Source organism: Heterodontus francisci, unplaced genomic scaffold (assembly GCF_036365525.1).
Source record: "Heterodontus francisci isolate sHetFra1 unplaced genomic scaffold, sHetFra1.hap1 HAP1_SCAFFOLD_1636, whole genome shotgun sequence".
In the NCBI taxonomy this organism is placed as follows: Eukaryota; Metazoa; Chordata; class Chondrichthyes; order Heterodontiformes; family Heterodontidae; genus Heterodontus; species Heterodontus francisci.
Genome location: NW_027140168.1, coordinates 36,920 through 59,282, shown reverse-complemented (window position 1 = coordinate 59,282; position 22,363 = coordinate 36,920). Strand labels below are relative to the sequence as shown.

The 22,363-nt window shown below is 48.3% G+C and overlaps 1 protein-coding gene across 1 annotated transcript in view; it reads right to left on the bottom strand.

Moving 5' to 3' along the window:
* Positions 1 to 951: 951 nt before the first annotated feature.
* Positions 952 to 22,363, bottom strand: part of LOC137358997 (maestro heat-like repeat-containing protein family member 1) — a 58,142-nt gene continuing 36,730 nt past the window's right edge. Inside the window, exons 6-18 of the mRNA XM_068025142.1 lie at positions 20,751 to 20,849; positions 19,127 to 19,278; positions 16,490 to 16,630; positions 15,514 to 15,606; positions 13,332 to 13,410; positions 12,236 to 12,349; positions 10,637 to 10,710; positions 8,703 to 8,825; positions 7,814 to 7,924; positions 7,046 to 7,190; positions 5,070 to 5,107; positions 3,231 to 3,372; positions 952 to 1,019 (exon numbers count right to left, since the gene is read on the bottom strand). Of these exons, the coding sequence (XP_067881243.1) occupies positions 952 to 1,019; positions 3,231 to 3,372; positions 5,070 to 5,107; positions 7,046 to 7,190; positions 7,814 to 7,924; positions 8,703 to 8,825; positions 10,637 to 10,710; positions 12,236 to 12,349; positions 13,332 to 13,410; positions 15,514 to 15,606; positions 16,490 to 16,630; positions 19,127 to 19,278; positions 20,751 to 20,849 (1,379 nt within the window). The remainder of the gene's footprint in view (positions 1,020 to 3,230; positions 3,373 to 5,069; positions 5,108 to 7,045; positions 7,191 to 7,813; positions 7,925 to 8,702; positions 8,826 to 10,636; positions 10,711 to 12,235; positions 12,350 to 13,331; positions 13,411 to 15,513; positions 15,607 to 16,489; positions 16,631 to 19,126; positions 19,279 to 20,750; positions 20,850 to 22,363) is intronic.

The window sequence follows — 22,363 nt, the reverse complement described above, 5'->3', positions numbered from 1 at the left end:
TTTCCTAAATGTCGAATATCCTTGAATATTCAGTTCCCAGTCTTTGTCACCCTGCAGCCACGTTTCCGTTAAGGCAATTAGAGCACACACATTTACCTCTATTTGGGCCTTTAAATCATCTACCTTGTTGCGAATGCTGCATGCATTTTGGTAGAGTGCCCTTAACCTTGTCTTCTTGACATTATTCTGTATTCTAAGCCTAGTTGATGCTCGCCTTTGGTTTGCCCGTCTTCTAATGTCACTTGTTACTTTCTACCTCCTGTTACCAGCTTTACTTCCTTCCAATTTGAGCTACCCCTCAGGTTCCCATCCCCGACAAGCTAGTTTAAACCCTCCCCAACAGCACTAGCGTAGCCAGCCTTTTTAGTACCACACCCCTCAATTTTTTAACCCTTTCCATTGCCTCTGCTCTCTCCGCTTCTACCGATATTTTGCCAGATTCCTCTTCCTTAGTGAACACTGATACAAAATAGTCATCAAGTATTCTAGCCTAGTCCTGTGCCTCTGAGCATTAGTTACGTCTTTGTCCCTAATAGGCCCCACTCTATCTCTTACTATCCGCTTTCTATTTACATGCTGGTAGAAGATTTTTGGGTTCCCTTTTATGTTGACTACCATTCTATTCTCATTCTCTCTTTGCCAGTTTTATTTTCCTCTTCATTTCCCCTCTCAAATCTCCAGTAATCTCCTTTGCTCCAAGGAGAACAGCCCCAGAACTGTTCGCAGTACTCCAAGTGTGGTCTAACCAAAGTTCTGTAAAAGTTTAACATAACTTCTCTGATTTTCAATTCCCTTCCTCTAAAAATGAACCCCAATGCATTGTTTGCCTTTTTTTAAATGACCTTATTAACTGGCATTGCTACTTTTCATAACTTTTTTTTCCAAAGACTGTGTGTCACTTTTATTCTTCCTATCAAAAAGTACCATATTCACACTTAGCAATATTGAAGTTCATTTGCTAATGTCCATTCTACAGATAACGTCTTCCTGTACTTTGTCACAATCGTCCTTTGTACGAACTACACCCCAATTTGGTATCATCTTCAAATTTTGAAATTGTACTTCCAGTTCTCAAGTCCAAATCGTTCCTGTAAATGGTGAACAATAATCCCAACACCAATCCTTGTGGAACATCACTTCCCACCATTGCCAGTCTGTGGAATTGCCTGTAACTCCCTTCTCTAGTTTTGTTTTGTAGCCAACTTGCTATCAATTCTGTCACTTGTCCTCTGACTCCAAATGTTCTGACCTTAGTCATTATAACATGCAGTACCTTAACAAAGACTTTTGAAAAGCCAAATATATTACATCTACGACATTACCCTTATCTACCCTGTTAATTCTTCAAAGAATTCAATAGGGCTGGTCAAGTCTGACCTTCCCTTTTGGAAACCATGCTGACTGCTCTTTATTATAGTTTTGGTTTCTAGATATTTTCTATTACATTTTTGATTAAAGATCCCATTATCTTTTCTGTTGTTTCAAATCACACCAAAGAAACACAACCAACACCTATTTAGGGCATCTAGGGATGGACAAACTGCCAGCAACGCTCACATCACAATAATGAGGACCAATCATATGAATTAGGAGCAGGAGTAGACCACTCGGCCCCTCAAGCCTGCTCCAGCATTCAATAAGTTCATGGCTGAACGGATTACTCCACATTTCCACCTACTCCCGATAACCTTCCAACCCCTTGCTGATCAGGGTGGTGGTTTACAAGAGGAGTGAAACAACAATTTTTAATCTGACTCTCTCTAAACAGTTCCAATACAATACCATACTTTCAGCATTATGTAACAGCATCAGACATGGCTCAGTGGCAGCTTAGGTTCAAGGCCCACAGCACAGAATTGAGCTTATAACCAAGGCAATCAATCCAGTGCAGTGGCGAGGGAGCGGCACCCGGCCGGTCAGAGGGTGCGCGGTGAAGGAGCGCAGCCCACACCGTCAGAGGGTGCACAGTGAGGGAGCGGCACCCGGCCAGTCAGAGGGTGTGCGGTGATGGAGCGCAGCCCACACCATCAGAGGTACGTGGCAAGGGAGTGCAGCCCGCACGGTTGGAGGTGCCATCTTTCGGGTGAGACTATAAATCAAGGCCCGGGTTACTCTCAGATGGACGTAAAAGATTCCACGGCCACTGTTTCGAAGAGCAGGGGAGTTGGGGACTTTTCCAGCTGTGACATTTCCTAAATTACAACAGCGATGACACTTCAAAAGTACTTCATTGGCTGTAAAATGCTTTGTGACGTCCAGTGGCTGCAAAAGGCATTATAGAATTGCAAGTCTGTCTTTCTTTTGAAATGGACGGCCAGCACAAACACGGCTATATACAGCTGTCAGCTTGTTGAGAGAAGGATGTTGGCCAAATCTCCAGGAGAATTCCCTGCTTTTCTTCCGCCAGCATTGATGGATCTTCTTCCCCTTAGAATTTCACAGCATGGAAGGTGGCCATTCAGCCCATCGTGCCTGCGCTTGCTCTTTGAAAGAGTTTTGGAGTAATTTACAGCATAGCAGGGGGCAATTCGGCCCAACAAGTCTATACCTCTCTCCCAAGAGCAATCCATCAGTTCCATTCCCATTGAAATGGTGATGTCCAAATATAAAAGGAAAAACATTGGCACAAAAACAAGAGCAGCAGGTTTCACTTAATCTCACTCACCTGCTCTTTCCTCCACAACACTGTCAATCTTTCTCCTACATAGTTATTTATCCAATTCCCCGATTGAATTTGCTTCCACTGCCCTTGCAGACAGCACATTCCAAAGCATAACAACTCGCTGTGTAATAAACATTTCTCCACATCTCCCTCTCTGACTCTTTTGCCAATTAATCAGCATCACAGCAGGGCCCTCTGTTTGAAGCATTGGACAGAAACCACACGGACTGCCAGCCTAGATAATGTCCTGGGGAATCCACAAGCTCCTGACCAAGAGCAGCAATGTCATTCCTGTGTGTGCATCTCTTTCCACTCCTGCCCCGATCACGCAGCTCATGTTGCTGTAAAGGTGGAGTCTCTACGACCCCCACGATCCTGACCCAGCTCCTCCCCAGTTAGGCAGCTCCCTTCATTACCTCAAACAAGTGCCTATGCTTCTGCTGCAAACCAAGACAGAGTCCAGTTACCTCCCACACCTGATGATAGAGCGGGAGCTCCAGCATTTGCTGGTTTCTCTCTCCCATCCTTTTTAAACAATGGAGTGCCTCAGCATTCCGGAGACTTGTACCTTCCAAGTGTCGAATGAGTGGGGGAATCTCCTCTGCCCAAATCTGCACCACTCGGGGGTGGACGATGGGAGCCGCGACCTGCAGTAACCTCAGCGCAGGGACTCCTCGACCCCTCCCCCTGTACGGAAACGAAGATACCACCTAGGAGAGACAGGAGGAAAGCAGGGTTAGAGTGATCCTGACTGCTGCACTATCACACAGGGTGTAGACTGGGGAATTGCCAGGCTGATTAAACATCCACTTAGCCTCTCCTGGAAGACAAGGAGAAAATGCTGGAATCTATTAAGGAGGTTACAGCGGGGAACTCAGAAAATCTCAATATAATCAGGCAGAGTCAACATAGTTTTATGAAAGGGAAATCATGTTTGACTAAATTTTTGGAGTTCTTGGACCAAGTAACAAACAACGTGGATCATAGAATGTTTATGGCAAAGAAAGAGGCCACTTGGCCCATCGTGGCTGCACCAGCTGAAAAACGATCGACCCAGTCTAATCCCATCTTCCAGCATTTGGTCCGAAGCCCTGCAGATTACGGCACTTGAGGTGCATATCCAGACTGCTTTTAAATGAGTTGAGGGTTTCTCCCTCAACTACCCTTTCAGGCAGTGAGTTCCAGACCATCACCACCCTCTGGGCGAAAAACATTCTTCATCTCCCCTCTAATATTTGTACCAATCACTTTAAATCTATGCCCCCTCGTCACTAATCTCTCTGCTAAAGTGAATTGACCCTTCACCTCCACTCTATCCAGGCCCCTCAAAATTTTGTATATTTCAATCAGATCTCCCCTCAGCCTTCTCTGTTCCAAGGAGAACAACCCCAGCCTATCCAATCTTCCCTCATAGCTGCATTTTTCCAGTCCTGGCAACATTCTCGTAAATCTCCTCTGTACCCTCTCTAGTGCAATTACATCCTTCCTGTAATGAGGTGACCAGAACTGCACGCAGTACACAAGTTGTGGCCTAACCAATGAGTTACACAGTTCCAGCATAACCTCCCTGTTCTTGTATTCTATACCTCGGCTAATAATGGAAAGGATTCCATATGTGTTCTTAACCACCTTATCGAACTGTCCTGCTACCTTCAGGGATCTGTGAACATTCACTCCAAGGTCCTTCATTTCCTCTACACCTCAGGAGTGTGATGGAATACTCTCCACTTGCCTGGTTGGGTGCAGCTCTGACAACACTCAAGAAGCTCAACAATATCCAGGACAAAGCAGTCCGCTTGATTGTTTGTGGATGAGGTGCCAATCACTTGCTCCACCACCGACGCACAGTGGCAGCAGTGTGGACCATCTACAAGATGCACTGCAGCAACGCACCAAGGCTCCTTAGACAGCACCTTCCAAACCTGCGACCTCTACCAACTAGGAAGGACAAGGGCAGAAGATGCATGGGAACACCACCTGCAAGTTCCCCTCCAAGTCACACACCATCCTGACTTGGAACTATATCGCCGTTCCTTCACTGTCGCTGGGTCAAAATCCTGGAACTCCCTTCCTAACAGCACTGTGGGTGTACCTACGTCAGATGGACTGCAGCGGTTCAAGAAGGCAGTTCACCACCACCTTCTCAAGGGCAATTAGGGATGGATAATAAATACTGGTCTATCCAGTGATGCCTACATCCCATTAAAAAAAACGGTGACTACCAGCAAGATACTCAAATTACATAGGAATCAGAGCACAAACCCCGTCCCTCAATCGGACAGCAACACCTCAGAGGGTGTTCAGCTTACTGTGGGAGCAAGCTCGACACTGAACTAAAGACACAGCCTGCAGAAACACCAGGCCAGTAGCTATCGCACTGGGTGCCTACTTAGAGACATCAACTCACCATCAGCCGGGTCAGCAAGGCCTCGGGTTTGGGCAGATCTAAAGAAAGGAGGAAACAAATAAAAATATAAATGTAGCATCGCATGTTTCACATTAAACAGAGTTTGTACTTCCCACCGTGAAATATTTCACAAAGAACTCAACCCACAAAAAGTGACTCCATTTACTTTGTATCTAATCTGTTAAACTGTATGTTGGCAAATCGATCTCTGCCCGTCACTTTAAGGCTGAGATTTTCCTGAAACAAGCCCTGGAGTTTTATTCACTATTGGCTCCCAGACTTTGCATGTTCATTGAGGGAAGATGTTCTGGGAACAGAAAACTATTACAACTCGTCATCACACACTCCCAGGGCAGGTACAGCACGGGGTTAGATACAGAGTAAAGCACCCTCTATACTGTCCCATCAAACACTCCCAGGACAGGTACAGCACGGGGTTAGATACAGAGTAAAGCACCCTCTATACTGTCCCATCAAACACTCCCAGGACAGGTACAGCACAGGGTTAGATACAGAGTAAAGCACCCTCTATACTGTCCCATCACACACTCCCAGGGCAGGTACAGCACGGGGTTAGATACAGAGTAAAGCACCCTCTATACTGTCCCATCACACACTCCCAGGGCAGGTACAACACGGGATTAGATACAGAGTAAAGCACCCTCTATACTGTCCCATCACACACTCCCAAGGCAGGTACAGCACGGGGTTAGATACAGAGTAAAGCACCCTCTATACTGTCCCATCACACACTCCCAGGACAGGTACAGCACGGGGTTAGATACAGAGTAAAGCACCCTCTATACTGTCCCATCACACACTCCCAAGGCAGGTACAGCACGGGGTTAGATACAGAGTAAAGCACCCTCTATACTGTCCCATCAAACACTCCCAAGGCAGGTACAGCACGGGGTTAGATACAGAGTAAAGCACCCTCTATACTGTCCCATCACACACTCCCAGGACAGGTACAACACGGGGTTAGATACAGAGTAAAGCACCCTCTATACTGTCCCCATCACACACTCCCAGGGCAGGTACAGCACGGGGTTAGATACAGAGTAAAGCACCCTCTATACTGTCCCATCACACACTCCCAGGGCAGGTACAGCACGGGGTTAGATACAGAGTAAAGCACCCTCTATACTGTCCCATCACACACTCCCAGGGCAGGTACAGCACGGGGTTAGATACAGAGTAAAGCACCCTCTATACTGTCCCATCACACACTCCCAGGGCAGGTACAGCACGGGGTTAGATACAGAGTAAAGCACCCTCTATACTGTCCCATCACACACTCCCAGGGCAGGTACAGCACGGGGTTAGATACAGAGTAAAGCACCCTCTATACTGTCCCATCACACACTCCCAGGACAGGTACAGCACGGGGTTAGATACAGAGTAAAGCACCCTCTATACTGTCCCATCACACACTCCCAGGACAGGTACAACACGGGGTTAGATACAGAGTAAAGCTCCCTCTATACTGTCCCATCAAACACTCCCAGGGCAGGTACAGCACGGGGTTAGATACAGAGTAAAGCTCCCTCTACACTGTCCCCATCAAACACTCCCAGGGCAGGTACAGCACGGGGTTAGATACAGAGTAAAGCACCCTCTATACTGTCCCATCACACACTCCCAGGACAGGTACAGCACGGGGTTAGATACAGAGTAAAGCACCCTCTATACTGTCCCATCACACACTCCCAGGACAGGTACAGCACGGGGTTAGATACAGAGTAAAGCACCCTCTATACTGTCCCATCACACACTCCCAGGGCAGGTACAGCACGGGGTTAGATACAGAGTAAAGCACCCTCTATACTGTCCCATCAAACGCTCCCAGGGCAGGTAAGGATTTCATTGTCAGAATGAACGAGTAACTCAGTAGATTATGGGTGAACTAACTGATGAGCAGGATATCACCAGATCTCATCCAGATATAATCACATTACAATTCCCAATGCACAAACCTCTCTCCTGGTAGTCGAGCAGAAATCCTTTGCTGTTGGTTTGCTGTTTCTTAGCTCCCAGATACGCCAGACTGCGACAGACGGGAGCGAGGGCATTGAGGTACTGCACTGGGGTCACAAACTGCAGCAGGAAAGGCCACAGAACCTGTAGAGAGAGAGAGAGAGAGAGAGAGGGACAATGGGGAATGAGCAACAAACTCCGTGACCTCTGCAGAGTTCAGCCTACAGGGGGCAGCAATAGTGGAGCTAGGATTGGACAACTTAGTTTCAGCCTCGATTCAAACTCGCCTGAATCAGAGGGTCAACGGTACAACTCCCACGCCCGAGATGTGAGCACATAACCTGTCCGCGCCGGTGAACCGGCACCGAGGAAGGGCCTCGCCTTCGGAGGGTGGGCACCGAGGGAGTGATGCACTGTCAGAGGTCAGTGTTGGATGTCTCATCTTTAGGCTGAGGCCACATCTGCCCCCGAAGACGAACATAAAAACAGTCCCACAATACTATTGGAAAATCAGGGGCGTTCTCTCCGCTGCCCATTAAAGCATTAATCTAACAAATTTTCTGGTCATCCATCTCATTGCTGTTTGTGGGATCTTGCTGTGTGTAAATTGGCTGCTGCTATTCCTATTGCAACAGTGAGTACACTTCAAAAGTAAATTCAGTGACTGTAAAATGCTTGGGGACATCCTGAGGGTTTGAAGTGTCTGTGGAAATGTAATTTATCTTTTAAACAAATTTGTACGAAATGAAAAGGAGCAAGTTACTGACATCCTCCATTTTCATCACGGTGGTGGTCAGCAGGTTCAGGATGTTGTCACACATGTTCCTCAGATTCTCGTCCGTAACCTCGTCTGGGTCGTAGCTGCGAGGTTTGGGTGTCTGGAGAAGAGGTGAGGAGGTTCTGATTATTAAACAGACCCTCAGGATCAACGTAGCAATCGCAAAAATAAAACACTCCAGTATATTAAAATGTAAACCCTAGGGGATGGGGAAGGAGCTGCGGACGTGGGGTTGGTGGGGGAGGAGGAGGAGCTGCGGACGGGGGGTTTGGGGGGGGGGGGGGGGGGAGAAAAGGAGCTGGGGGGTGGTGGGGGGGGGGGGGGGGGAAGGAGCTGGGGTGGGTGGGGGTGGGAGGAGCGGGGGGGAAAGAGAGAAGGAGCGAAGCGAGAGAGGACGAGTGAGCTGAAGCTAATCCAGGTCTGGACCGGTGACCAGCAGTGCTCAGTGGGATGTGAAATGCAATGTGATGGTTCTGGGTTGATTTGACCCCCTCATTTGCCCTCGAGCAGATGAGGCCAGTTTTAGTAACTTTCCCTCCCTCCCCTGTCCCCCAGGTCAACTGATTCACAACCATCCAGGTGTTGTGGGGTGGGTGGGGGAGGGGGGGGCGTTGCAGCACTGTCGGCCGGGCCATCTTTTCAATGGAATGCTAAACTCGGAGGCTCCACCTGCCCTCTTACATTTGTGTAAAACATCCTACAGTGACTCCATTAAACGTATATTAGTCATTTCAACCACACTATTTGTGGGATCTTGCTGTGTACAAATTGGCTGCCACCTTTCCTACTGTAACAACATGGGCAATAAGGGGATGTCCTGAGACTGTGAAAGGCCCTGTATAACTGCAAGTTCAGCAGGAATTGGCAGTGGTTCGTACCCCCAGTTCACAGGCCAGCGCACACTGCCGAATGATGAATTCCACCATCAACTCCCCTCCCTCCAGCTCCAGGTAATTGTGGTGGGCCATGGCACTGATCACCTGTGCCACCATCCGCTTCACCTGCCGAGAGAGAGAGAGAGAGAGAGAGAGAAACAGCTGTCACTTTCACCAAGAAATCTCACACCAATATTGCGGTCGTCGAGGGGAGCAAGGGTCGTCATGGCAATCAACGGAGAGGGTCAGCGTTTCTGAGCGCTTTGCCCTAAAGAGGACATCAACAACACCAGGGGAAAATGGGGAAAAGCGGGAAGGAATCACGATGGGATTGGGTTGGACGAGGCAGTGAAGAAATGGGGACAAGAGGACAAGGAAATCATTCTGGAAAGTCAGCCTCGATTTCACTCTGCAGTTGGTATTTATCTATCTCAGTTTAGGTTTGTAGAATGATACAGCATAAGAAACCATTCGGCCCATCGTATCTGGACCAGCTATTTGAAAAGGGAATCGGAAAAAATACTTGAATAAATAACTGGATAGTTCTTTCCAAGTTATTATTGAACCTGCTTTCATCGCCCTTTCAAGCAGCAGATCCCCGATCACCAAAACGCACCGTGAAAAAAAATTCTCATCTCCCCCATTGGTTCTTTTTCCAATTATCTTAAATCTGTGCCCTCTGGTTACCGACCCTCCTGCCACTGGAAATATTACTTACTCTATCAAAACCTTTCATGATTTTAAACGCCTCTATTAATTCCCCTCTTAACCTGAAATAAAAACGAAAAGTGCTGGAAATACTCAGCAGGTCAGGCAGCATCCGTGGACAGAGAAGCAGAGTTAACGTCTCGCGTCTGATGAAAGGTCACTGACCTGAAACGTTAACTCTGCTTCTCCCTCCACAGATGCTGCCAGACCCGCTGAGTATTTCCAGCACTTTTTATTTCAGATTTCCAGCATCTGCAGTATGCTGCTTTTACTTTGCTCCTCTTAACCTTCTCTGCTGTAAGGAGAACAATGCCAGCTTCTCCAGTCTCTCCACATTAACTGAAGTCCCGCATCCCTGGAACCATTCTAGTAAATCTCTTCTGCACCCTCTCCAAAACCTTGACATACTTCCTAAAGCACAGTGTCTTGAGTTGAGCAGAATACTCCGTCTGCGGCCTAACCAGTGATTTATAAAGATTTTGTATAATTTCTTTGGTTTTGTACTCCTTGTCACAGTTTATAAAGCCACAGATTCCATATGCTTTTTAAAAAAAGACACAGCCTTAACTTGTCCTGCCAGCTTCAAAGATTTGTGTACACACACACACCCAGGCCTCCCCCCATCCTTGCACTCTTGTTTAAAATTCGTTTATTTTATATAGCCACCCCTCATTCTTCACACATTCCGGAAGTGGAGGGCGAAGGGAGATAGTTGGATTTCATATGTTTTTAAAGAGAGAAACACAACTTTTTTTTTTGTATTCCCTGGAGTTTAGAAGGTTGAGGCGTGATTGGATCGAGGCATTTAGCATGATAAAGGGATTCGGATAGGGTCGATAGAGAGAAACTATTTCCTCTGGTGGAGGGAATCCAGAACAAGGGGACAAAACCTTAAAATTAGAGCCAGACCGTTCAGGGTTGATGTCAGGAAGCATTTCTTCACATAAAGAGGAGTGGGAATCTGGAACTCCCCCCACCCTCCACCCAAAAAAAAAAGCTGTGGATGCTGGGGCTCAACTGGAGCTTTTAGGATTGAGAACATATTTTTATTGGGTTTCAGGGTACCGAGGGATACGGGGCAATGACGGGTAAATGTAGATGAGGTGCAGAGCAGCCATGATCTAACTGAATGGCTGAACAGGATTGAGGGGCTGAATGGCCTCCTCTTGCCCGTGTAGCTTTATAGGCCAAGGTCACTCAGCACTCAAAGGGTTAAGTACGCGGGTTACCTTGTTGTTGCTGTCCTGCATCGTGAGCTTCATGCCAGTCAGTATCAGAGGCTTCTTGCTCTCTAGTTGTGAAGCTGCAAAGATGGAACATGGGAGATAATAAAAATCCTGCCTATGACTGTCACATTTCAAAGTCTCAAAAGTATGTTGTTTAAAAAGAGAGGAAGACAATCATTTCCTGCTGGTTTGGCTGACGCAGATTTGCCAATCAGCAGGACTCAGCTTTCAAGCAGCCACCATCTACGGGTAACTCCTTGCAGCAATTAGCCTCCAACTGACCACAGGACATGCCTATTTTGACCTCCTTCCAAAGGGGGCGCCACAGCAGCAAGCTTAAAGCGACAGGCCACACTTAACACCTCAACGTACAACTAAACAACACACCAAACCTACCTATCAACAATTCCACAGAATTCCACCCAGTATAGCAATTAATGGTTAATTTAATAGAAATTAAATCCACCATCCTTCATATCTATTGTTAAAGAAGGCTGCACTCTAACCCTCCCTGCCCATTCCCCCTCGCCTCACTGTATCCATGCCCACAGTAGGACTGAGTCAGGCGTAACCTGGGAGGCCCAGGATTGAGGAGCTTGCTGACTCGAGCGGGTCCAGCAGCTGTGGACTGTGCTGAGCCCTGCTGATCCTGGATGGAGAAGGGGAAAAAGCAGAGAAGTAGGCAGTGACATTGTACGAGCTCCTTTCACCACCTCAGGATGTGTCAAAACACTTCACAACCAAGGAGCCCTTTAGAAGTGTATTCACAGTTGTAGGAAATGTGGCAGTCAATTTGCATGCAAGGCTCCAGACAGTAATGAAGTAAAAAAAAAATCTTTTTGTGATGTTGGTTAAGGGATAAACATTCGCCAGGATACTGGGATGAACTCCTCTGCTCTTTATCCAAAGATATGGGATGTTTTAACTCCCCACCAAACCAATATCCTACCTCCCCCAACCCCAAGGTGGCAAATGTGGTCTCTACTTCATGTCGCGCTCAGCGCTGCACCTCCGACGGTGCAGCACTCCATCTGCAGTGCCCCACAACAGTGAGGCGTTCCCCTGGCGCTCCCTCAGTACTGACCCTCCGACAGTGCAGCGCTCCCTCAGCACTGACCCTCCGACAGTGCAGCGCTCCCTCAGCACTGACCCTCCGACAGTGCAGCGCTCCCTCAGCACTGACCCTCCGACAGTGCAGCGCTCCCTCAGCACTGACCCTCCGACAGTGCAGCGCTCCCTCAGCACTGACCCTCCGACAGTGCAGCGCTCCCTCAGCACTGACCCTCCGACAGTGCAGCGCTCCCTCAGCACTGACCCTCCGACAGTGCAGCGCTCCCTCAGCACTGACCCTCCGACAGTGCAGCGCTCCCTCAGCACTGACCCTCCGACAGTGCAGCGCTCCCTCAGCACTGACCCTCTGAGCCTTGTCAAGTCTCTGGAATGGGACTTGAATTCAGGACATTCTGAATCAGTGGCGAGTGCGTGTTTCCACCCCCACCCTGAGCCATGGTTGACACCTTGACGGTGCCACCTCCCCAGCAGGCACATGGCCCTGACGCCGGTTACCAGCTGTGTGTTGCTGCACTCGACTGTTTTACATACAGATGGAGTTGATGAGGTGTTTGAGCACAGTCAGCGTCCCGATGCGAGTTCGCTCATTGTTGACCTCCAGCTTCTGGAGGAGGAAAGCGATGAGTCGGTCGGTGTAAGCTCGAGCTGAGAGAAAAAGAGATAAATCACCAGTCAATGCTGCCCCGGCTACCAAGTGCTGAACCTAACCTCTACCCTCGTCTCTGATTTACAACCATCGGCAGCTGAGAACGCTTTGGTTGTCCCCAACGGGCAGAGTAGACTGCAGTGTAGCTCGGGGAAGTTTGGACCTCTGGTTCGCAAAGCTCTCCATCCCTAGGGGTTTTCCTCACCACATGCCTGGGTCTGTTGGAGACTCTGATAGAGATGGATCACTGCGATTCATTAACAACTCCATCATCATTGTATCCTGGGACTATCGAGGTAGTAGGTGAACTGGATGGACTTCAGTCTTTTATTGAGCAGTAATTCCTGTGTTTGAGCCAGCGCGTAACAAGCTGAATTCTAAAAGGAGTGACTCAGCCTAGACACAAGTGCTAAATCTTTTCTCCCTCTCACCCGCTGGCCTCTTCTCTCTCGCACTGTTCTCCCTCTAGTTTATCAACCATGCTATGAATAAACAAACTTGCATTTCTATAGCACCTTTCCCAACCTCAGGACATCCCAAACACTTCACAGCCAATGAAATACTTTTTTTTTTAAAAAGTGTAGTCATTGATGTAATGTAGGGAACGTTGGAGCCACTTTACGCACAGCAAGATCCCGCAAAAAGCAATGCGGTAAATGGCCAGTTGGTTCAGAAGTAAATATTGGTCAAGACAGTGAAGAGAACTCCCCTGCACCTCTTCAAACTAGTGGCCATGGAATCCTTTACATCCACCTGATGGGGGGCAGACGAGCCCTTGGTTTGATGTCTCATCCAAAAGACGGCACCTCAGACAGTGCAGCACTCCTTCAGTACTGCGCTGAGGGGGTTAGCCTGGATTCTGGGTTCAAGTCTCTGGGATGGGTCATGAACCATGACCTTCTGACCCAGAGGTGAGATAGAGCCACCCATGGAGGTGGTGACGCGGGGAAGATTCCCAAGCACAGCCCAAGACGCTCTTACCCAAGACGGTGAAACAACGGAGAGCTTCATTGTGGTTCTTGATTGCCATGTGATTGGTATAATCCAATGGGGCGCAGACCTGCGAAGAGAGAGACAGACAGACAGAGTGACTGGTGTTGGCTGTGGGTAGTATGGGTGCCCCATTATCCTGGGGTGTCATAAGGGAGTGAGGGGGGATGCGCAGACCCCCCCACACCCCATGTGAGAGTGGGGGAGAATGTTGCCCCTTCACCTCAATGATCAGAGTTCCAATCTAACCCAGACCGACGGGCTGACGGTGCCCTCGGTCTGTAAGGGTGCTACACAGATCAGGTTCAGGGCTCCGTACCAACTGGACAAAATCCAGGAGGGGGAAAAATGTCCTTATATAAAAACAAGGAAGTTATGGCATACCTTTATAAACACTTGCTAGGCCCCAGTTGGACGACAGTGTCCAATTCTGGGTCCCACACTTTAGGGAGGATGTGAAGACATTAGAGAGGGTGCAGTGTGATTTACAAGGCGAGTGCAGCGGCTGAGAGTTGAATTACAAATGCCGACTCGAGAAATTGGGATGGTTTTTCTTTTAAGAGAAGGTTAAGGGGAGATTTAACAGGGATGTTCAAAAACAAGAAGAGTTTTGATAGAATAAGGAGAAACTGTTTCCAGTGGCAAGAGGGTCGGTAACCAGACGGACACAGATTTAAGATAATTGGCAAAGGAACTAAAGGTGAGGTGAGCAGACGAGGACAATAGCTTTAATGCAGTGAGTTGTTCAGTCCATTCTGTACCAGTTCCTCCTGCCCCGGATTGCTCACAATTATATGTACTGTGTCTCCCAGTCCCTCAACTGGGCGTGTAATATGTACAGTGTGTCTCCCAGTCCCTCAACTGGGCGTGTAATATGTACAGTGCGTCTCCCAGTCCCTCAACTGGGGGTGTAATATATACTGTGTGTCTCCCAGTCCCTCAACTGGACATGTAATATGTACAGTGTGTCTCCCAGTCCCTTAACTGGGCGTGCAATATGTACAGTGTGTCTCCCAGTCCCTTAACTGGGCGTGTAATATGTACAGTGTGTCTCCCAGTCCCTTAACTGGGCGTGTAATATGTACAGTGTGTCTCCCAGTCCCTTAACTGGGGGTGTAATATATACTGTGTGTCTCCCAGTCCCTTAACTGGGTGTGTAATATGTAGTGTGTGTCTCCCAGTCCCTTAACTGGACGTGTAATATATACAGTGTGTCTCCCAGTCCCTTAACTGGGTGTGTAATATGTAGTGTGTGTCTCCCAGTCCCTTAACTGGACGTGTAATATGTACTGTGTGTCTCCCAGTCCCTCAACTGGACGTGTAATATGTACAGTGTGTCTCCCAGTCCCTTAACTGGACGTGTAATATGTACTGTGTGTCTCCCAGTCCCTTAACTGGGCGTGTAATATGTACTGTGTGTCTCCCAGTCCCTTAACTGGGCGTGTAATATGTACTGTGTGTCTCCCAGTCCCTTAACTGGGCGTGTAATATGTACTGTGTGTCTCCCAGTCCCTTAACTGGGTGTGTAATATATACTGTGTGTGTCCTAGTTTCTTACCTGGGGGTGTAATATATACAGTGTGTCCCCTAGTCTCTTACCTGGGGGTGTAATATATACAGTGTGTCCCCTAGTCTCTTACCTGGGGGTGTAATATATACAGTGTGTCCCCTAGTCTCTTACCTGGGGGTGTAATATATACAGTGTGTGTCCTAGTCTCTTACCTGGGGGTGTAATATATACTGTGTGTGTCCTAGTCTCTTACCTGGGGGTGTAATATATACAGTGTGTGTCCTAGTCTCTTACCTGGGGGTGTAATATATACAGTGTGTGTCCTAGTCTCTTACCTGGGGGTGTAATATATACAGTGTGTGTCCTAGTCTCTTACCTGGGGGTGTAATATATACTGTGTGTGTCCTAGTCTCTTACCTGGGGGTGTAATATATACAGTGTGTGTCCTAGTCTCTTACCTGGGGGTGTAATATATACTGTGTGTGTCCTAGTCTCTTACCTGGGGGTGTAATATATACAGTGTGTGTCCTAGTCTCTTACCTGGGGGTGTAATATATACTGTGTGTGTCCTAGTCTCTTACCTGGGGGTGTAATATATACAGTGTGTGTCCTAGTCTCTTACCTGGGGGTGTAATATATACTGTGTGTGTCCTAGTCTCTTACCTGAGGGTGTAATATGCTGAGCAGATTGTCAATCTGTGTCTCCAGTATTCGACTGCCCATACTGACAGCAGCATCCAGCACGTGACACAGGCTCTGGAGGTGAAAAACAGTTTTATTTTGACTGTTCAGATCATCAGCACAATCCTGACCTTTCGCCAAACCACCATTTTTTAAAACACAACCAGTACGCTTTGATTCCCCTTCCCTCGCGTGCTTGAGAAGCCAGCCGACATTCAAACCCCATGCCCCATTCTTCCTCACCCCTAACCCGGAAAGCACCCCATCGCCTGCCCTTTCCACCACCCACTAACTAACGCTTGACAATCCGAACCAAAAATACCTGGAGATTAAAATGTTTGTCTCAGTAATGGTGCCATGGAACTACCCAATTGTTGCAAAAACCCATCTGGTTCACTAATGTCCTTTAGGGAAGGAAATCTGCCATCCTTACCTGGTCTGGCCGACATATGACTCCAGACCCACAGCAATGTGGCTGACCCTTAACTGCCGTCTGAAATCGCCGAGCAAGGTACTCAGTTGGACAAACCCTCTACCCGTGGTTCATGAAGCCGTCTGCACTGCCAGCTTCTCAACACACTTAGAAATAGTCAATGAATGTCGGCCTTGCCAGCAACGCCCACTTTCCTCTAAATTCCACTGGACTGCTGAGCTGATAGATTTGCCAAGCGTGAAGTGGATGGAAATTGCCGAAACCATTTCACATGGGAGCCTCAAGGAGCAGAGATGGGGAGGGACCTGGACCGCCTCCTCCCATTAGTAGAATAAATCCAGCTGCGTCTCAATCCCCCGCACACTCCAGCGCTCCTACTAAACGGTTGACAGGGAGAGGGTACGTGGGGCGGGGAGCATACACGGGGGTCGGTACACGATCCCAGTTATAGGAACGGAACAGAAACCACTGCGTCTTCGCTGCATGGTCGGGCAGTAGAGGGAAGTGTTTTGAGGAGGTGGTTACCTGGGTGATGTGAAAGTGCTCTGGATGTTTCTTGTACAGGTGCAGGACCCCGGGGATCAGTTTAGGCAGTTGCTCCTCCAGCTTGTCGTGGGGCATCAGGTACGCCATCTGGCCGATGGCATCCACTACACTCATCCTCAGCTGCCGAGGGAAACACAAGAATGAAAACTTAGCCCACAGAAAAACACATAGGCCGATTTATTGAGTGTTTGTCAAGGAGAGAAAAGTCAGTGCTAAGGAATCAAAGGTTGGTCATAGTGTCTGTAACATACAGCACGGGTTAGATACAGAGTAAAGCTCCCTCTACACTGTCCCCCATCAAACACTCTCAGGACAGGTACAGCACGGGGTTAGAAACTGAGTAAATCTCCCTCTACACTGTCCCCATCAAACATTCCCAGGACAGGGACAGTACGGGGTTAGATACAGAGTAAAGCTCCCTCTACACTGTCCCCATCAAACACTCTCAGGACAGATACAGCACGGGGTTAGATACAGAGTAAAGCTCCCTCTACACTGTCCCCATCAAACACTCCCAGGACAGGGACAGTACGGGGTTAGATACAGAGTAAAGCTCCCTCTACACATCGTGCCTGTGCTGGCTCATTGAAAGAGCTCTCCAATTAATCCCACTCTCTTGCTCTTTCCCAAGTATTTATCCAATTCTTTTTGCAAGTTATTATCCAATCTGCTTCCACCGCCCTTTCAGACAGCACATTCCAGATCACAACAACTCACTGTGTAAAAAAAAAGTTCTCAACTTTCCTCTGGTTCGTTTGCCAATTAATTTAAATCCCTCTGGTTACCAACCCTCCTATCACTGGAAATATTTTCTTATTTACTTTATCAAAACCCTGCATGATTTTGAACACCTCAATTTAATCCCCTTCGCCTTCACTGCTGTAAGAACAATCCCAGTTTCTCCACGTACGTTATCATTGGGCCTTTCCTACATCAGCCATTACACTACAAAAGAACTTCACTGGCTTCAGTTTGTGAAAGGCACTATAGAAATGCAATTATTTTCTTTTTAGCACTTGCAGCTCGGTTTGTAAGATTCATAGATTCAGAACAGTTACAGCACAGAACTAGGCCATTCGGCCTGTCCTGGCCGCGCCGGTTCTCTGCAAGAGCAACTCAGCTGGTCCCACTCCCCCACTTCTATCAAATCTCCTCTCAACCTTCTCCAAGGAGAACAACCCCAGCTTCTCCAATCTATCCACGTAACTGAAACTCCTCATCCCTGGAACCATTCGTGTGAATCTTTTCTACAGCCTTCTCTAATGCCGTAACAGACTTTCTAAAGTGGAACTAAACTGGACACAATGCAGTGTTTTATATAACTATCATAACTTAATTTTTGTATTCCATTGCCCCTAAATATAAAGCCCAGAATCCCGTATCCCCTATTAACTGCTTTGTCGCCCTGTCCTGCCACCTTTAAGGAATTATGCACATATGCACCCAGGTCCCTCTGCTCCTGCACCCTTTTTTAGAATTGTACCTTTTATTTTAGGCTGCATTTGCTGACAGGGCAACCACTGTGGGTGAAGTACTGGCACATGAGCAAATGCATGGAAATCGACAGAAACGTCACCGTCTGCGACGTCTCAGACAGCTGCCAGTATTAGAGATGGCGCGGCTCAATTTGTCACAAAGAAAACAAATTGAACCCAAACCCCATCACTGCCTCCACGCACCCCGCCCCCATCAGTTTCCCGTTCCCTTCTGCAATTGCACCTTCTCTTCACCGCTCCCTCCTGAGCCTGTCAGCTCACCGCATTCCCCTTGCTGGTCACTCCCTGCTTCATCCGCAGGGAAGCAGCCAAGGGGGGGGAGTGAGCCGCGAGAGGGGAATGCGGCGAGGGAACCACTGAGCAGTCAGGAGTGGAAGGAGGAATGGTGAAGAGAAGCAGTGAGTGAGGCAACAATCATGGTAGGAGCAGGGTACTGTTGGGTGGTGGGGTGCAAGTGGTGATTGCGGGGGTGGGGGGGGGTGGGGAGCGGGGAAGCAGTGATCGTGGGGGTAGGGGAGGGGGAACTGTTGGGAGGAGGGGGGGGGGGAGCGATGATCGCGGGGGAGGGGTGCTGTTAGAGGGGATGGAAGCGGAATTGTGACCATTGAGGGGTGAGGCAACGCTGACACGTGCTCGGATTCTCAGAGGCAAACGTTGAGACACACTGATGACACTGGCCATCGCTCCATGTTCTGTGTTGTCAGGAGACACTCCGGTATTTTATATCGTCTCTCCTCGTCCTTCCTACCAAAATGAATCACGTCACTTCTCCGCATTAAATCCTATCTGCCATGTGTCTGCCTATTCCACCAGCCTGACTTTATCCTCTTGAGGTTTATCACTGTCCTCCTCACAGTTCACAACACTTCCAAGCTTTCTTAGCCACAAATTCTGAAATCGTGTCTAAGCACATGAATCACCATCAGTGGCCAAGTGATGAACTGGAGTGAAAATAAGGAAACATTCAAATTAAAGTGTCCATAACCTGACTAAACAGGAGCAAGGAGAGCTCTCGCAGCTGGCCAGATGTTACTAGTTTTTTGGGGTACAGTAGGTGGCCTGTGGAACGCTATCCACCCGCACCCCCAAACCCCACCGCCAACAGGGGAGCCCCTCCAACCTTGGCTTCTTTATGCTGCAGCCACACGTTGAACAGAATATCGTAGGAGGCGTAGATCTCACTGGAGAAGGCGTCCTTCCTGACTGTGGGGTCCGGGGCCTTGTCCAGGTTGGCCAGGTACTCCAGGATACTCTCACTGAAATGTCCCAGAGCTACAACAGTGACACAAGGAGAGAAAATCAGCAGCACAACCACCAATAACAGACTGAGAATACAGAGTGAGTGACGCAGTGGTTAGCACCGCAGCCTCACAGCCTCAGCGACCCGGGTTCAATTCTGGGTACTGCCTGTGCGGAGTTTGCAAGTTCTCCCTGTGACCGTGTGGGTTTCCGCCGGGTGCTCCGGTTTCCTCCCACAGCCGAAGACTTGCAGGTTGATAGGTAAATTGGCCATTGTAAATTGCCCCTAGTGTAGGTAGGTGGTAGGAGAATTGAGGGAAGGTGGGAATGTGAGGGGGAAAAACGGGATTAATATAGGATTAGTATAAATGGGTGGTTGATGGTCGGCACGGACTCGGTGGGCCGAAGGGCCTGTTTCGGCGTTGTATCACTCTATGATAATAATACCATTAGGAAACATCTCAGGAAAAGGCTCAATGAACCCATCCCTTTTTCACAGTCATACACTAGCTCCACAAGCACCCAAACACTCCCAGGTACAGCATGGGGTTAGATACAGAGTAAAGCTCCCTCTACACTGTCCCCCATCAAACACTCCCAGGACAGGTACAGCACGGGGGGTTAGATACAGAGTAAAGCTCCCACTACACTGTCCCATCAAACACTCCCAGGACAGATACAGCATTGGGTTAGATAGAGTAAAGCTCCCACTACACTGTCCCCCATCAAACACTCCCAGGACAGATACAGCATTGGGTTAGATAGAGTAAAGCTCCCTCTACACTGTCCCATCAAACACTCCCAGGACAGATACAGCATTGGGTTAGATAGAGTAAAGCTCCCACTACACTGTTCGCCATCAAACACTCCCAGGACAGATACAGCATTGGGTTAGATAGAGTAAAGCTCCCTCTACACTGTCCCCCATCAAACACTCCCAGGACAGGTACAGCACGGGGGGTTAGATACAGAGTAAAGCTCCCACTACACTGTCCCATCAAACACTCCCAGGACAGATACAGCATTGGGTTAGATAGAGTAAAGCTCCCTCTACACTGTCCCATCAAACACTCCCAGGACAGATACAGCATTGGGTTAGATAGAGTAAAGCTCCCACTACACTGTCCCCCATCAAACACTCCCAGGACAGGTACAGCACGGGGGGTTAGATACAGAGTAAAGCTCCCACTACACTGTCCCATCAAACACTCCCAGGACAGGTACAGCACGGGGGGTTAGATACAGAGTAAAGCTCCCACTACACTGTCCCCCATCAAACACTCCCAGGACAGGTACAGTACGGGGGGTTAGATACAGAAAAAAAAAATCCAGTTAGATACAGAGTAAAGCTCCATCTACAAAAAAAAAAACGGGGTTAGATACAGAGTAAAGCTCCCCCTACACTGTCCCATCAAACACTCCCAGGACAGGTACAGCACGGGGTGTTAGATAAAGAGTAAAGCTCCCCCTACACGGTCACATCACGTTACAGATAAGGCTCTTACCGACGGTGAACACCGATTTCATCGCCTCCTGCTTCGCCATGCCTAGCATGGGCAGCATTGTCCCTAAGATGGCAGTCAGGAAGGGCACCATACCATACACTGGGGAACAAAGCCAACAGTCAGTTCATCAGCAAAGACCCAGGCACTGAGGTAGAATATTACACCAACATTCAAAACAAAACAGAAACCCAATGGTACAATTTTAAAGGAGGTGCTGGAACAGAGAGACCTGGGGGGTGTTTGTACACAGATCTTTGGAGGACAGGTGGAGAAGGCTGTTAGTAAGGCCTATGGGATCACTGGCTTTATAAATATAGATATAGCAAACAAAACAAGGAATTTATGAAGAATCATTATAAATCATTGGTTAGACTCCAACTGAAGTATTGTGTCCAATTCTGGGCTCCACACTTGAGGGATGTCAGGGTCTTGGAGATGGTGTGGAGGAGAGGAGATTTACTGGAATGGGTCCAGGGAGGAGGGACTTCAGTTAATATGGAGAGACTGGGGAGAAGCTTCAGGGGAGATTTAATCAAGGTGTTCAAAATCATGAGGGGTTTTGATAGAATAAATAAGGAGAAACCGTTTCCAGTGGCAGGAGGGTCAGTAAGCAGAGGGACACAGAGCTAAGATAATTGGAAAAAGAGCCAGAGGAGGTGGTGAGCAGGACTATTTTTTTTTTTTTTTACACTGAGTTGTTGTGATCTGGAACACGCTGCGTGGAAGCAGTTTCAATAATAACTTTCAAAAGGGAATTGGATAAATACTTAATTGGGGGGGGGGGGGAGAATTTGCAGGGCTATAGGGAAAGAGGAGTGTGGGACTAAATGGATAGCTCCTACAAACAGCTGGCACAGGCACAATGGGCTGAATGGCCTCCTCCCGTGCAGTAAAATGCTACGAACTGGATTTAATAAACAAAATCAAGACGCCTGATTGGTGAAGAGGAGGCGATAGAAGGGGGACCAGGAGAAAGTGGTGGAGCTGCAGAGAGGCAGCTAGACACTAGATGGCAGTCACTGAGCTCGCTGGTTCCTTTCCACATTAATCTAACGATTCTGTAAGTAAATAACATCCAAAAACCCAAATCACTACAAAGACGAGGAGATTGATCATCACGACACAGTGCTTTCTGACCCACTGTCAGAGTGTTCTCCCCTCCTCTGGGGCACTGACGTGGAGACTGGAGACACCCGGGGTTGGCAGGCTATTTGGTCACGGAGGCATCACGGAACGGGCCAATCCTGTTCTCACCTGACATCCACGTTCCAGCAGAGGATTTTCTTTAAGCATTAAAAGGCTGGTGCCTCGCAGACGGGCACTCAACACAGGACTGAAATGGGACTCTTTTTATTCATTCATTCATGGGACGCGGGCGTCGCTGGCCAGACCAGCATTTATTGCCCATCCCTAATTGCCCTTGAGATGGTGGTGGTGAGCTGCCTTCTTAAACTGGGGTTTATGTGGGTAAAGTTTCTCATAGCAGAATCTGACTTACTGAGTGCCTTACTTCATTTCAGAGGGTGGTTAAGGGTCAACCACATTGCTGTGGGTCCAGAGATTTCCTTCCCTAAAGGACATCAGTGAACCAGTTGGGTTTTAATGACAGTTTC